The sequence below is a fragment of the Sabethes cyaneus genome, chromosome 3 (assembly GCF_943734655.1).
Source record: "Sabethes cyaneus chromosome 3, idSabCyanKW18_F2, whole genome shotgun sequence".
Classification (NCBI taxonomy): domain Eukaryota; kingdom Metazoa; phylum Arthropoda; class Insecta; order Diptera; family Culicidae; genus Sabethes; species Sabethes cyaneus.
In genome coordinates this window covers 152232650-152248919 of record NC_071355.1, presented here as the reverse complement: position 1 = coordinate 152248919, position 16270 = coordinate 152232650, and the positions used below count along the sequence as shown (strand labels likewise).

The window sequence follows — 16270 nt, the reverse complement described above, 5'->3', positions numbered from 1 at the left end:
GCCTAGCGTGTTTAATCGGTTTCACATTTCGTTTTGCTAACGATTAAGATGGAAATCCGATCGGAAAATGCAATATTCGCACTTGCAACTGCCAACTAAAACAAACCACCAAAACAATAACAAAGAGCAGGGCGCCCAGTTCACACAGGATTCAGCATATTTCGGGTTACCAGTTGTTTAAATTAAAAAGTAACCCCGTTAGTTTGCGTGAGGAATCGTTCAAACGAACGGGGGTCCACTGTATAAGATTATCATTGATTACTATATACTGATTACCATTGATTACCTAATTAATTCGTAAATGATTACAAAAGTAATCTCTGATTACTACGCACTTATGAAGTAATTTGCGGTTTCATCACTAACGAGAATGACATTAGCTGCGGATCGTTTATGTATAGTTTCTATGTGTTTCACACATAGATTTTTGCCATGTGCCCAGTAAATGAACTTTATGTGCCAAACAGTTATCATTCATCTGTTTTTAAAATGTATCTTTGAAATCATGTGTACTTCTGGGCGGATTGTGTTTATATGTGGCACATAATAATCATAAGGATTTTCATATGGAAATTTTCCATTAGTTATGTGCGGATTATTTTGAGTGTATAAGTGCGTAGTAATCAATTGTAATCAGTAAAGTAAATAATGATAATCCTAAGTAATGATTGGTAATCATGTTTAATTTATAATAATCACAAGAGATTGATTACTGTTAATCAGAGGTAATCAGTAAAGCAATCAAAACAGGGGCTTGCGATGGATGCCATGCTTTTGTCGCCAACATCTCAGCACATGCGAAAAAGAAACAGCAAGTCAATGCATTCGTTTTACTCCACAATGTTGGTAGCAAATTTACATGTCAGGCGGGCGCATTTTCTGCAATAGCGCCCTTCGTTAAGCTGACTGTAAACCGTTCGTTAAGATAGGGATAGCACCCAGCCGAATCAAAAGTAACTTTTTCAAAGGTGCGTTCATTGCTGTTGAAAACTCCTTGTCTGTAACCACAGAGAACAGACTACCAGGTAATTGACAAAAAGTGTGTAAAAGGTTTTTATGTAATCTACGAGTAATCCTTCAATGGAGCACCCTTCGAGCAGTAAGTGGGCAAACTGAATCTTGATGTCGCTGCCATCGCTGCTATTTAACTCCAGCACAAAGAAATCTCGGGAAATTTTTCAAATGGCCTTATCTAACATTTGCATCGAACTGAGAAAATCAACATTGAAACTATTTACTCATCATTTTAAATCCTATTTAAAAATCCGGCAATTTTTATTTTACTGGATACTGCCTAACGGTACTTTTTACTATGGTTTTGCATGGTATTGTTATTGTATTGGTATTGTAGTAAGGATTCTAAGTATTTTTTAAAATAACTGAATTTTGAGCAAAAATAAAGTATACAACGCTTCGGTTCAGTAAAAAACACATACACCCGATCATAAGACATAATGGCAGCTAGCGTGTTACTCTCCACTCTGCCTGCTATTCAACATTGCGCTTGAAGGTGTTATAAGGCGAGCGGCGATCGAAATGCGGGGCACGATTTTCAATAAATCCAGTCAATTTATCTGCTTTGCTGACGACGTGGATGCTGTCGGCAGAACATTTGAGGCGGTGGAAGATCAGTACACCAGACTGAAACGCGAAGCAGAGAAGATTGGATTGCAGATGAATACGTCTAAAACGAAGTATATGCTGGCGGGCGGGACCGAGCGCGACAGGGCTCGCTTGGGCAGCACCGTGGTAATCGACGGGGATGAGTTCGAGGTAGTCGACGAGTTCGTATACCTTGGCTCGCTGGCAACAGAGGACAACAATACCAGCCGTGAGATTAAAAGACGTATTATCAGCGGAAGTCGGGCCTACTACGGACTCCACAAACACTTGCGGTCGAACAATCTGAGCCCCCGTACAAAGTGCACACTGTACAAAACGCTAATTAGACCGGTTGTCCTCTACGGGCACGAAACGTGGACATTGCTAGAAGAGGACCTACGAGCACTCGGAGTTTTCGAACGGCGGGTGCTAAGAACCATCTTTGGCGGAGTGCAAGAGAACGGTGTATGGAGGCGAAGAATGAACCACGAGCTCGCGCGTCTCTACGGCGAACCAAGTATTCAGAAAGTGGTTAAAGCTGGACGGATACGTTGGGCAGGACATGTTGCTCGAATGCCGGACAACTATCCTGCAAAAATGGTTTTCGCATCAAATCCGGTAGGAACAAGACGAAGAGGGGCACAGCGAGCGAGGTGGCAAGACCAGGTGGAGCGAGATCTGGCGAGCACTGGGTGCCCGCGGAACTGGAGATCAGTTGCCATGAACCGAAACAGATGGAGAAATTATACTGCGCAGGCCTTGTCATAAGACGTTAGGCCAATTAAGTAAGTAAGTGTTACTCTCCACTTGGCGTAACGCACGCTATAAACTGGTGCGTTACCTTACGTCAAAATGTTGTGTCAGATTGAAAACCGTTATGTATATGTTATATGCGTCAAAATCGTCAATATGTTTACATCGTTCAATGCAATCGAATATTACTAACGTCGAATTGAACATAAGCATATTATGCTGCTTTATAGGCTTTTACGTAAACAGTGTTGTGTTTTGGTTCGTTGTTCGTATCATTGTGAGTTAGAAAAACTCGAGGAAAAAGTAAAATAAAGCTATCCGAATAAAAACCACAAGTTCACACAAAATGACGGAAATGACTGTGGTACATTTATTTTTTCTTTAGTTACTTCGGCTGATTTTATAAGAGCGTATGTCAAATGACAATTCGTTTCATACATTCGTCCCGAAGCGGTGCAAGCAGGGCTGTCATTCGCTCACACTATGCGCCCAATGTTCCAATATTATGCCTTGTCGTACAGAGCGATTCGGCAACACACCTCTACAGCTAATATGCACACAGCGTACGAGCGAAAGCGGAGTGGGAGCGAACGACAGCACTCGGTGAAAATCGCCCAGCGAGTGACCATCCAAACAGCACTTGGTGCTGCCCTTTGCCACACTCCGTGCGGAATTAACGCAAAAAATTGTTTTGTATTTACAAATTTTCTGCCCTTTTAAAAGTGAAAATACACGCTGCACTGAACAACTAATATGGTCTATGTTAAGTTAGTACGGATCAGGCGACGCAACAGTAAAAATGTTTTTTTCAATCACACCACTTCAACTGACCCAGCGCAGGGTGTACAATCCAGCCGCGCAGAGTGCGGCTCTTGGTGTGGTAAAGCACGCAGCAAATTTATCACTCTGCGTTTGCGACTGCCTTTTCCTGGTGCGCGTAAAACACGAAAGAGCGTGTTTAGCAAAAGAGACACTGAAGGGAATTTGTGGGCGAACACACACCGCATGGCGAGTGTTGTGTTGTTTAAGAATGTGTGTCTTTTGGTCTGCGCTGCGGTTTATACCACCTCTGGGTGCAAGTAAAAAATGTAACTGTAGGGATGTTCGGTCATATTGTCAAAATTGTTTAAACTTATTCAAGAGTCGATTTTCGTGAATCTAATCTAATAAGTGTTTTCATAACATGTTATATAGTAACATAGCATAAAAAAACCGTTTGTTGACATTTTGCGACTTAAGTCCCTTTGAAAAATTTCCCGTGAAATTTTGATAAAGGTACATGGATATATTTTGATGCATTTGGCAAACTATTTCTGGAGGGCGCTACCGACAGATTTTACACACAAAAAATCGATTACTTCCTTCGAGCCTGTTAATCTGTTCTCTGTGCTATAACCAAGTAACTTTTTTCTAAAGTGCGTTGTAATCACAGCTTTTATAACCCCTTGCTTGAGATTAGGCTCCAGAATATATTGCTCAGAATGTCAGAATGCCAGGATACAGGAATCAATCCGCAGTAATGGCAACCTTGTTCACATAGTGATGATGACGATGATGATGATGTTTTGTTTGGTCATTCAAAGCTATTTGATGTTTACGATGTTTACTTTTATATAAAGTTATTTTATCGCAGCATCAGCGTATTATTGAATTAACAAGTATCTTCACCAATAGTGACTTTTCTATCGTTTAATAGAATGAACGTTAGGTCGTTCTCTCAGGTTGGTAGAAATCGTAAGTTGTATATTTAACAACATGTAACACCTCTGTTTTGATACTTCAGCGCACAAAACCGTTAGCACCAAAGATATGGACACGCGACGAAATTCTGAAATTTTTGGACATCTTTGAATCTACATTTCACGTTTCTGTATCCGACCCATTCGATTCCGAATCAGAAATGTGGGAGTGTATCTCACAAAAATTACAGTCAGAAGGTTGCAAAGTTTCACCTCAGCACTGCCAGAGTAAATGGAACCTTTTGTACAAGACCTTCACACAAGCTCCTAATCGGCAGAGTGTGTTTTACGCCAAAATTAAACAGATTATTGAGTTTTCCCAGCAAATTAGTGACGACCAAAATCAGCAGTTTGTTCCGAACGAAACGCGCACTGAGAAGGTTGACATAAAGCATGAGGATTTATATTCCATTGAAAGGTTGAGTGAAACTAACGACCATTGTACTGAAAGTGCTGAAAAGATAGACAAGCAATTAGAATCGGAAGAATCAGCCAGCCCCTGCATTGAGATTACAGGAGAAGAACGCGCACCAGCAGCATCAACCGAAACCATTAGTAGCACAGGTAGCAAAGAAGTGAAGCAATACGAGTGCTCGATTAGGTTGAGTGAGGATTTAGAAAATGTTTTAAGTAATATTTTGAACAAGTTAGATGCTATTCATAACGAACAAACAGATTTTAAGGAGCGTTTAATTACCATAGAGAAACGGCAGTCTGAAAACATGAAATTATTACTCGAAATAAAGAAAAATATGAATATGCCTAACGAAGCGCAATAGATATTGAAATTCTTTTGAAGATATTAAAAAAAACTTATCCATCCAGCTGCGAATGTATGTCTTCCTTGACAATTTTACTTTCACAAGATGTACCTACTTGTAATACACTGAAGTCGCTTTTTACGCGGTTTGTTTTTAGCGTGACTATTATGACGCGAATTTCGGAACTTACGCGGTTGTTTTTTACGCAAGTTTCGGAATTACGCGTTTTTTTACGCGAATTTCGGAATTTACGCGGGTTTTTTACGCGATTTTCGGAATTTACGCGGTTGTGCTCAAAACGTCTATATTTTCGTGTAGTGTTGAAATCCATAAAGTTTTACGCAAAATTTTGGTTTTTTTTACGCGAATTTTGAAATTACGGGGTTTTTAAAGCGAATTTCCGAATTTACGCGGCTGTTTTAAGCGGTTTTGATTTACGCGGGACGTATCCTTCGCGTAAAAAGCGACTTGAGTGTATAAGTTAACACAGCAAACAAATATCCCTCCCACATAGAAGCGAAACCATCAAGGAGTGGAAATTCTTAATGTTGTTTTCCACTCCTGTCGTAAAACACCCGGCACGCACATCTGGCAAGATCGCATCCCAGCGCAGCGTGGGAAAAGTAGAATATGGAAACCGTGGGAAACCACGCTATCACTCTCTCCGCTTTCCACTATTCCAGTGCACCGATCGATGCAGCGTGGGAGGTAGGAATAACCGCGTAGAGGTAGCAGCTAGGGTAGGTTAAGAGTGCTAGAATTAAGAAAAATCAGTTTGTAACTCGGTAGTGAATAAAGAGGACGTAAGTCCTTTTTCCTTAAGTTCACCATGACTTATTATTAACTGGCGCCCGAATAGGGACCAGTTGTGTGAAATTAAGTTAAATTGTGAAAAGTGCAGTGAAACCGCCAAGTAGAGTTGCAACGCTAGAGTTTCGCAACCGCTTGGAAAAACATCTTGCACCAGATAGCGGAACTGTAAGAGGATTTCCGCATCTGTCATCTTTGACAAAATCTGGTCTGACCGCACTCTGCAGCCGTACGAGTCAGGTCCCGGAGTATCCAGAACAGCTAGAAACTCGTATCTGGAGAAAAGGAAAACTACCGGTCGTACTGGGAGGACAGAAAGTCACACGCTGGTTCCACCTCGACCTGGTTTCAATTGCAACCCGGCAATTGGTCGAGATCAACAAGATAATAGGACCCGTCAACACTCTGAACACGCGCTTGAAAGGATCTCCAGATTTTCCACTGGAAGAGGATTGGAAACGGAGTCTACGTGTCCCGCAGTCTCCGTGGCATACCCACGAGATGTTCAGAATTATATTGTAAGTAAAAATCAAACATCTATTTAGAAAACTAACACAAGTGAAAATCAAAATAAATAAAAAATAATAACCAATTAACAAAGTAGTAACTAATAACAACAAAGTGAAGTGAATTTAAATTATTTTTATCAAACATTCTGGTTAAATTCATACACCTAGAAGAATTAAAATCCTCCGACATTAAATCGTGTGTTCCACTGGTAACAAAACGCAGTGCTAACTTTTGACAAGCATAAATTGCTTGACCGTGCGTAAGTTAAGTTTACTTGACAAAATAGATGAAATTTACATTCGCGACGATTCTGGCGAAGTATTCGTATTTGTATAATTCATCGCATTCGAAAGAGTGAGAAATTTGCAATACTTTACGAGAACTAGAAGTAGTTATTGACATATCAAAATTCATCAACATACACTTCACGAAATAAACAAAATACAAATTCGCAACGATCACTAGCCAGATTATAAAAAACAGCTGTTGAATAACCCAGCAAAAATAGCAAAATTTAAAAAAATACCTCTTGACTATCTCAGTCCTGACGACAAATCGCCTTTCACCACAAAGATGATTGCAGAAACCAGAACTACTGACGGACTAATCTAGTTAGCTAATTTCAATTAATTGATTTTTCAGTAATTAATACTGAATCGAAGTTTTGATCTGACGACAAATTGTACGACTTTATAAACTGAACTAGTAATAAATGCAATACAAATGCATCAAACATCTTCAAATTATTTTTTAAGATTGTTTAAATTGTAAACAGTTTAACAGAATATGAGAAGCGTTACAGGATAGTTGAAGAATATGATTGTATGGAGTTTTTTTCGGCTTTACAGTCACAAAAAATAACAGAACAATAGTGTTTTTTCTCTTCTATCAATGTTTTAAATAATATATACCCTTTTTCAAGACCCTACAAAATACAGACATTTTTAATTCGTCATGGTTCAAACATTTCCTTTGCCATATAATTCATACCCTCAATCACTCAACTTCTGACTTAAGACTTAAGAATAAACAGATTGAAAAACTACTAAATGACAGCATAATAAGACCATCCCGACTGGATCAATCAAATAAAAAGAGGTATTGACTAGTTATAAACTACCAAGAAGTCAATCCAAAGACTATCAGCGATAAATATCCTATCCCTGATACCTCAACTGTTTTAGCTAACAATAACTATTTCACAACGTTAGCCCTAACATCTGGATTTCACCAGATCCCAATGTCACAATTAAATTTTAGAAAAAATGACATTCTCCGTCAACAATGGCAAATACGGCTCAGTGCTTAAAATTATCAGTTGATACTCATAAAATTGAATATCAACTCGCTCTCCATGTAGCTGATATTTATCAGCATGAAAATCAATTTCAATATCCAGTCACGATATTATTGGAACAGATAATCATTATTCCATCTCTAAAACTGAATATCAAATATCAGTATCAACGAATTTGAAAATGATACTCAATATCAAAAATGTCAGTTATATCTCGAGGTGTTGATATTTTCACTAAGCGTTGTTTTCACCATAAACGTTTGATTTCAACGCAAATCGCACAAACAATTATCTCAACTTTAAAGGAAATTGTCATCACAAAGCCTTCTGCAATCTGTTGCGTCCCAATCCACTAGAATATAAATATTCAGTGCAATGCGCTGAAACTGATATTCATATTATGAATACGCATTATGAATTTCTCAAAACGAATACACAGCAACATCGAAATTCAGCGGCTTAGTATCAATGAATTTTTATTCCAATGATATTCATATTCCTTCTAGAAAAAAGAATTTTGATATTGTATTAACTCAAAATCAATCATTTTGAGTTTCGATAAAGTGATTTTTTCCAGCACATACGAGTTCATTCGATTACCATTTAAACGGATAAACGCACCTTCTATTTTTCAAAGAGTAATGGGTGATATACTACGAGAACATATTGAAAAATATTGTCATGCTCACATTGATGATTTCATTATTTTTGGAAAAGCGTTCCATGAGCAGTTGGAAATTTTAAAAATTATCCTTAAAACACTGCGAAAATTCAAAATTTAGCCTGATAAATCAGAATTTTTGAAAAGCAAAATCGAATTTCTAGGATTTATCGTTCCAGAAAGTTCTTAAACCAAACTCTATTCATGTATGTCAAATGCATTCAAAATATCCAAAACCAATTTTTTTGAAAAAGATTTAAGATTCCTCAGACTTTCCGGATATTATAGACGTTTTGTAAAAGAAGCCTTTGACAAAACTTTTAAGAGGAGAGGATGGCCACAGCCAAATAAAAAAAAACAAATTTAACTAATCAAATGATGTTCTAGCTTTTTCAGAAAACCGTTCCTTACTACTTGCGATAAAGCACTAGGATCTGTGCTTTCTCAACAATTTTACGACGGTGAACGTCCAATAACTTTTATTTCCAGGACAGAAGAAAATTACGCAACCAACAAAACATCTTCACGGATCATCGTCCACACTTTCATCGTTCACACTTTCTCCAAAAATTAACAAAAATCCTTTCCCGAAGAACATGATTATCAAATGTTCTATAAACCCGGAAAATCCAACGTCGTAGCTGACGCGCTATCCCGAATCCAAATCAAATCCTTAACTCCCACTCAACACTCGGCTGATGACGACGATAGTTGTTTCTTACCATTAACTGAAGCTCCCATAAACGTTTTTCGTAACCAGTTAATCTTTCAAATCGGAAAAAGATCAACAGATCAGCACATCGTCCCATTCGAAAGACATAACAGACACATCCCTACGGAACCGAGCTTCCCAAAGCAGTTCCTTAAAGCGAAATTAAAACAATTTTTCAATACCGCAATAATGAATGGCATTTTTACAAACGAACCAACTATGTGAAATATTCAGGAAATTCATAAAGAACAATATAACTCAAAAATATTTAAAGCTAAAGTTAAAGTTTTTCCAAAACCCGTATAATAGATCTTAATAGTGAAGAAGAACAATTAGTAGAAGTAAAAACCACTCAATTTCGTTAATCGAAATACTAAAGAAAATTCAGAACAAATAAAAAAAATACTTCTCACAAATGCACAAGTTAGTTTTGAAAATAACAAAAACACAAATAATGCAACATGTGAAAACATACTAGATTTGTAAAACAAAAAATATGAACTATAAAAATAAAATAAACAAAACCTCAACAATTTCTTCAAGTCAAAACTCATACTCATCCTGGAGAAATAATACATATCTAGGTATTTGCTTCAATATTCAATTTTTCTTTAGAAAACTTTTCAAAACACCCGTTAATAAATCTGAGACTAACGGTCAAGTAGAAAGTCTACACTTAGAAAAATAGCTAGATATATAAAGTCAGTCAATCCTGACATTACTGTTTAAAGTCTTATTCAAGAAGCAACACACACATATAAAAGTCTATACACTCTTTTATAAAAAACATCAAGAAATATTTATTTAGGAGAGAATACAAATGACTTTTCAAACGAAACACTAACAGAGATTAGAAACCGTAACAATAAACCAGCCACTCCACGACATTCTCGACGATTGAATGCTATAGGAACTGCATGGAAATTGATATCCAGAACATCCGACGCCGATGATCAGAGAATCCTCATCTCAAATCTCAATACGCTCATTCAACAAAGCAATAATCATATTGTGATCAACGAGGTGATAAGTCGCCGTATAGAAACAATAACGGACATTACCAACCGACTGCTTAGGATGGAAAAAGAAAATATACAAGCACAGTTAAACAAACACGACATCCATATCGTATCATTCGAACAACTACTCTCTCGATCAACCGCACAAGTAACGATGAATTCAATTCACCTAGCTTATATACTAAAAGATCCACAGTTAACAAAAACAATTTTCGAATACAACTACATTGATTCCATTATTAGAAACGACAAACGAATCACGATGAAACAGAATTACCTTTTAAGAAATGATACTGAAACCTACGAACTCAATCAAGGTTGTAAAGATATCGGTGAATATTTCTTGTGTGACAAATCGATGCTAAGCCATACCCCAGAGTGCATCCACTCTAATTGTACGGTCGAAAAAACTTATTCCAACGGTCTAATAAAACGAATAGATGAAGCCACAGTACTAATAAATGATGCTGTCGCAGATGTCACATCAAATTGCAGCAACGCTAATAAGACTCTGACCGGTTCGTTCCTAATACAGTTCGTGAATTGCAGTTTACGAATCAATGGAGAATATTACGCAAATTTGGAGACTATCGTTCCAGGAAACACGTTCTACCCGACTATTGGACTTCACATCGCTGAGCACCACCTGATAGACGCTCTCCCGGTCGAATACTTGCAACAGCTCACTCTGAAACACCGCGAGCAGCTCCAGTTACTGCACGAAGGACACGATTTGTTTAATTGGAAATGCAATATATTCGGATCCATTGGAACTTCGGTAATTGTGACCCTGATAATTATCATTATCTTTTGTTATCTCTCCAGCAAACCAAAGACCAGCATCAAAGTCAAACCATTTAAAGAACAGCAGTCATCGACATCCAATCGACTTTGCGGACAAAGTCATTTAAGACGAGAGGAGTTAACACAGCAAACAAATATCCCTCCCACATAGAAGCGAAACCATCAAGGAGTGGAAATTCTTAATGTTGTTTTCCACTCCTGTCGTAAAACACCCGGCACGCACATCTGGCAAGATCGCATCCCAGCGCAGCGTGGGAAAAGTAGAATATGGAAACCGTGGGAAACCACGCTATCACTCTCTCCGCTTTCCACTATTCCAGTGCACCGATCGATGCAGCGTGGGAGGTAGGAATAACCGCGTAGAGGTAGCAGCTAGGGTAGGTTAAGAGTGCTAGAATTAAGAAAAATCAGTTTGTAACTCGGTAGTGAATAAAGAGGACGTAAGTCCTTTTTCCTTAAGTTCACCATGTCTTTTTATTAACTTATATTTCAAATCAAAATTGCTGTTTCTTACAAATTTCGGAGCTTACGATGTTTTTTACGCAAATTTCGGGATTTACGCGGTTTTTACTTGATATAGTGTGGTCACTTTCTCAGATGATCAAAAACTGTAAACCACCCAAATTCCCTTGGGACAGAAAAGGTTAAAGCGGAAGGAGATGCTTGAGGAGATCACTATCGTTAACGTACATCTGACGAAAGTCGGTAAGCTACGGTGGATCGGACACATTGTAAGGAAAACGGTTCTATTCAATAACCCCACCTGCATACAGAACGGAAGGATCCAACGGGCGAAAATGGTCGTCCAGATCTAAAGAGATTTGTGACTCCTGAAACGCATGGAAAATTGACAACGAATAACCCAAGATCGAATTGAATTGAGACGGCTGGTTCAAAGAGCTCGACCCAACCCGGTTTTTTGCTGCTGACGATGATGATAAGGGTTGTATAACTAGCCCCGTAAACTTTCCTGTGATCTAAACAACTGGCTGGCTGGTTACGAAATCTTGCAGTGGTTCTATACTTACCTCTCCGATCGCTATCTAGAAGTCAGCATTGATGGTTTGTTCTCGAGAACTTTCACTGCTTACGCTGGAATTCCACAAGGCAGCCATCTCAACCTTTAGTCTTCTTCATCTTCAACGATGGCAATTTCCTGCTTAATGATCCACGATTCTCGTTTACTAACGACCTCAAGTTGTATGCAAAAGTAGAAAATACGCGGTTTGCCTGGAGCAGCTATCCATTTTTTGGGACTTTGAGAGTCCCAAAAAATGGAAAGCTGCTCCAGGCAAACCGCGTAGACGAATTTTCTACTAAAACTAAAAGTTTCTACTAAAAGTTGCAGTTTCCTATATATTGCTAAATAGCTGATGGGCCATCAGATCAGGGTTGATAAAGATGAGTCAACTTTGAGCTTCTAGGCTGAAATTGACTGCATTTCTTGGCACTCTGTTGGACTTCATACCTTTGATGGCTCAATTTCTTCCAGTGATGGTGCCGCAGAGTTGACGCGATTGATGCGACGAACTATTTGACATTTGAGACTCGAAAGAGTTGTTTAAAAGGTTCAGTCCATCGCTTAAGCTGTTTTGAACGGTTAGTCAGTACCAGTGAAGTGACCAGCTCTGTCCTTTAATTCATCCCAGCTCCACTAAGGCGACCAGAAATATCGTACAGCAAACGGATATCACCATTGGCGTCGACGGTTTCTTTTTCGTCGGCAAGTGAGTTAGTTCATGTTCTCTTGTTCCGCCTACAAGCTCGTTCAACCCACTTCAGTTCGGCGTATCGTTGACAGGTAGCTGTCTTAATCGCTCTCGTTCGCGCTAAAGACAAGTTACACATGAAAAATCCCAAAAATTTACCTTATTCAAATCAACCTTATGGGTCGGAGTGAAAGCAACGTTTCATAGCATACATTTACATGGTAAATATAACAGATTTATTTGAAATCTGATAAGATCTCTGTGAAGAATTGAAATTCAACGACAATCGATCCAATCCAATTATTGATGTTTATAAATAATATACGTTAGCTAGTCTGTTAGTTAGTTTGTTAATCTGAGACAAAATGTTGAAATGAGTATCATCGCATGGCTTCGTGATTATGACGTACACTAACAGCTGCCATCGAAGCATATTAAATCATAAGAATATAAATTCGGAAAGCAGATTGTGGCGCCAAGGTTATGCTATTTGAATCAAATAGCCTTTGTTAACAATGTGTTCGGATTCGCAGTATTTTTTATCTATTTACAAACATAGCATACTAAATCATACAAATATTCGACTGCCAAGCCCCCAGGAGCACGACCCAGCTTAGACAGTATGGTCTTAGACGGTGACTATTGTCGCGAATCGATTATGATTCAACACATATAGACAAGTATGGGACGCAAAAATTTGTGTGTTGTATGGAGTTGGCCCGCACGGACAGATCAGCAAACAGGGTAACGAAATTGGTGCACGTAGACCATTGAATAAAACAGAAAACTAAACGTAAACTTTCGCTGCCCGAAGCGCTCAGACGAACCTACCAAGAAGTGGTACCATTTTTGGTAAACATGATCGAGCACGGAAGATTCCAATCACATTTATCTTTCTCACGGCAGAAGGTAGTAATGAAAACCTTGATGGTCCAGTCTGTTCAGGGACATTACAACCAACAGACTCCGCAGCTAGTGATGTCCGATAATCATTCGATTAATCGACTAATCCTTGAATGCAAACCTTCCCGTTTTTCGGTTCGAACTACGGCGGTACAAAAAATGTCTTAAAAACTAAATGGGTTGATCAAATCGGGTTCGAATGAGTCTACGATACGAAGTATTTCATGACTGGGGTGATAACGTTTGCTTGCAGGTCGTTTTTATCAGAAAATCTGAAATATTGAAGAAATCTTTGCTGGTGAGTAAGGGTTTGCTTTTATATTATTAGATAGGAATAGGCTAGGTAAAAGCTCCCAGACAGAACCAAAATATTACGAAACGGATGCCTCAATGCTACTAGCGTGTATTATACCGTATAAAGTTGAAAAATTATAAATAAGTAGTTCAGCAAATACATGGGACATCAAATCAATACATCAAAAATAACGGTTGCGTTGTATTCGACCTACCATATGCATTGCACGCGCAGTTGTTTCAAGGGACATTTTTTTTCGCACAGGTAACACATTACGTCAGCGGCGTCGCGGCGCGCGATGAATGCCAACTGTTTCGTGCGGTCTTGGTTTCGTGCCTCCGGTTGAAGGCTTGCAAGTGCAAGCAGTGACTTCTCGGATTTGGACGCTAAAGTTTGTTAAAGGCTCAAGAACTATGCGAACGAAAAAAGCCACATAAAACATGTTTCCACCAAGTGCATAACGGGCAATGGATAATTATTGAATCGCGCAAAAGACGCGCGACGACGCATTCGCGCAACGACGTGCAGAGCAGCACCAGCAGCAGTAGCAACAAAAACTGTAACGACTCTCCACATGGCCTGCGGCGGTTTAATAGACGTGATTTTTTTTCTTTCTCGTGACATTAACCGGTTTCACTTATTGGTGCACCGTAAGCCTGGTACAGTTGTGTGTACTATTGTATTAACGGTTGCTTTTTTGTCTATGTTAAATTTTTTAGCCGCTGGTGATCGGAAGAATTAACAGCGTTACCACGATGAAATAAATAAAACTGTTGAAAACCCGTTGATAGACGAGTTAGCAAACTGTTGTGAAGGCCTTACATATGTATTTTCAGTAGCGCCAAAAACTGAACGGGAGTAGCAATGGTACAAACTTTAGCAAGCTTCTAAATAATTACAGCTTTCACAACGCTAAGATAAACACCCCTATTCTGTATTTCGAACGAATCTTTATTTCGTTCGACTTGTTTCGAACGAGATGTTTTGCCCATTTGATTTTGCTGGCGGAAATTTCGTTCGAAAGAACTTTCGTTCGAAATACCAATTCGTTCGAAATACAGAATAGCGGTGAAAATATTGGACAAGTGACAGGATTTGGTTCTTCATTTAAATTTGACAATAATTTTTGACATTCGAGTGCTTTTCAGTTGGGGCACGGCCCAACTAGCGAACGCCCATATAACGAACAGTTGAACTAACGAGCGCTCATCGTGCGAATCACTGCTGTGCTTCTTCTTCTTCAGCAGCATAGAGCCGGGGTGGCTCGTGCTGTTTCAAGCACTCGTCTCCATTCAACTCGGTCTTGGGCCACTCGTCGCCAATTTCCTAGTCGTCTCAGAAGTCGCAAATCGCTTTCGACCTGGTCGAGCCATCGTGCACGTTGGGCCCCCCTGTTCCTGGTGCCGGTGGGGTTGTTGAAGAGGACTATTTTCGCCGCACTGTCGTCCGGCATCCTTACGACGTGTCCGGCCCACCGTAGCCTGCTAACTTTCGCTAGATGTACGATGGGAGTCTCCCCAAGCAGTGCCTGCAGTTCGTGATTCATACGCCTCCGCCACTCTCCGCTTGCAGTTTGTACTCCGCCAAATATCGTCTGCAGCACTTTCCGCTCAAACACGGCAAGGGCGCGTATGTCCTCCGTAAGCAGCGTCACGGCTTCAAGTCCATATAGAACTACCGGTCTAATAATGGTTTTGTACATTGTTAGCTTCGTGCGGCGGCGTATGCTTCCTGATCGTAGCGTTCTACGAAGGGCAAAGTAGGCCCGATTTCCCGCATGGTTCCGCCGCTGGATCTCCTTACTAGGGTTGTTGTCCGCGGTCACCAGCGATCCCAAATACACGAACTCCTCTACCACTTCTAGTTAGTCGCCGTCAACGGTTACCGTCCGTGGGAGGCGCGCATTTGTTTCCTTTGAGCCTCTTCCTTTCATGTATTTGGTCTTCGACGCATTTATTTTTTGCCCAATTCTCCTAGACTCCGCGTTCAATCTGGCGTAGATTGCCTCCGCCGTCGCAAAGTTCCTGGCAATGATATCGACGTCATCTGCAAAGCCTAGAAGTTGGCTACTCTTGGTAAAAATCGTGCCTCTCGTTTCGATGCCCGCTCGTCGGATCACCCCCTCAAGAGCGATGTTGAACAGCATGCAGAATAGACCGTCACCTTGTCTCAACCCTCGTCGCGTCTCGAAGGGACTCGAGAGTGTCCCAGAGATGCGTACGAAACACATCACTCGATCCAATGTAGCTCTGATCAGTCGCGTCAGTTTGTCCGGAAAACCGTATTCGTGCATTATCTGCCATAGCTTGTCTCGATCGACTGTATCGTATGCTGTTTTGAAATCAATAAAGATGTGATGCGTGGGCACGTTGTACTCCCGACATTTCTGCAAGATCTGTCGGATAGTAAAAATTTGGTCAGTAGTTGCGCGAGCCCCCATGAAACCCGCCTGATAATTCCCTACGAAACCTTGTGCTATCGGTGACAGCCGGCGTAACAGGATCTGGGAGAGTACCTTGTAGGCGGCATTTACCAGCGTAATACCACGATAGTTGCAGCAGTCTAGCCGATCACCCTTTTTGTAGATGGGACAAACCACTCCTTCCATCCATTCCTCCGGTAGCTTTTCCTCCTCCCAAATCCTCGAAATAACCCAGTGTAGAGCCTTTGCTAGCGTTTCTCCGCCATGTCTATA

The 16270-nt window shown here is 40.0% G+C and overlaps 1 protein-coding gene across 1 annotated transcript; it reads left to right on the top strand.

Moving 5' to 3' along the window:
* The first annotated feature begins 3975 nt into the window (after window positions 1-3975).
* LOC128740276 (uncharacterized) lies at window positions 3976-4873 on the top strand. The gene is made up of 2 exons (XM_053835815.1): window positions 3976-4076; window positions 4139-4873. The coding sequence occupies exons 1-2, from the start codon at window positions 4053-4055 to the stop codon at window positions 4871-4873; spliced, it is 759 nt and encodes a 252-aa protein (XP_053691790.1). The 5' UTR covers window positions 3976-4052.
* The last annotated feature ends 11397 nt before the right edge of the window (window positions 4874-16270 follow it).

Bases quoted from the DNA above. Each gene is read 5' to 3' on its own strand.
- LOC128740276 (XM_053835815.1), top strand. From the start codon at position 4,053: ATGAACGTTAGGTCGTTCTCTCAG. The intron at 4,077-4,138 runs GTTGGTAGAAAT...TTGATACTTCAG, and splicing joins ACGTTAGGTCGTTCTCTCAG to CGCACAAAACCGTTAGCACC.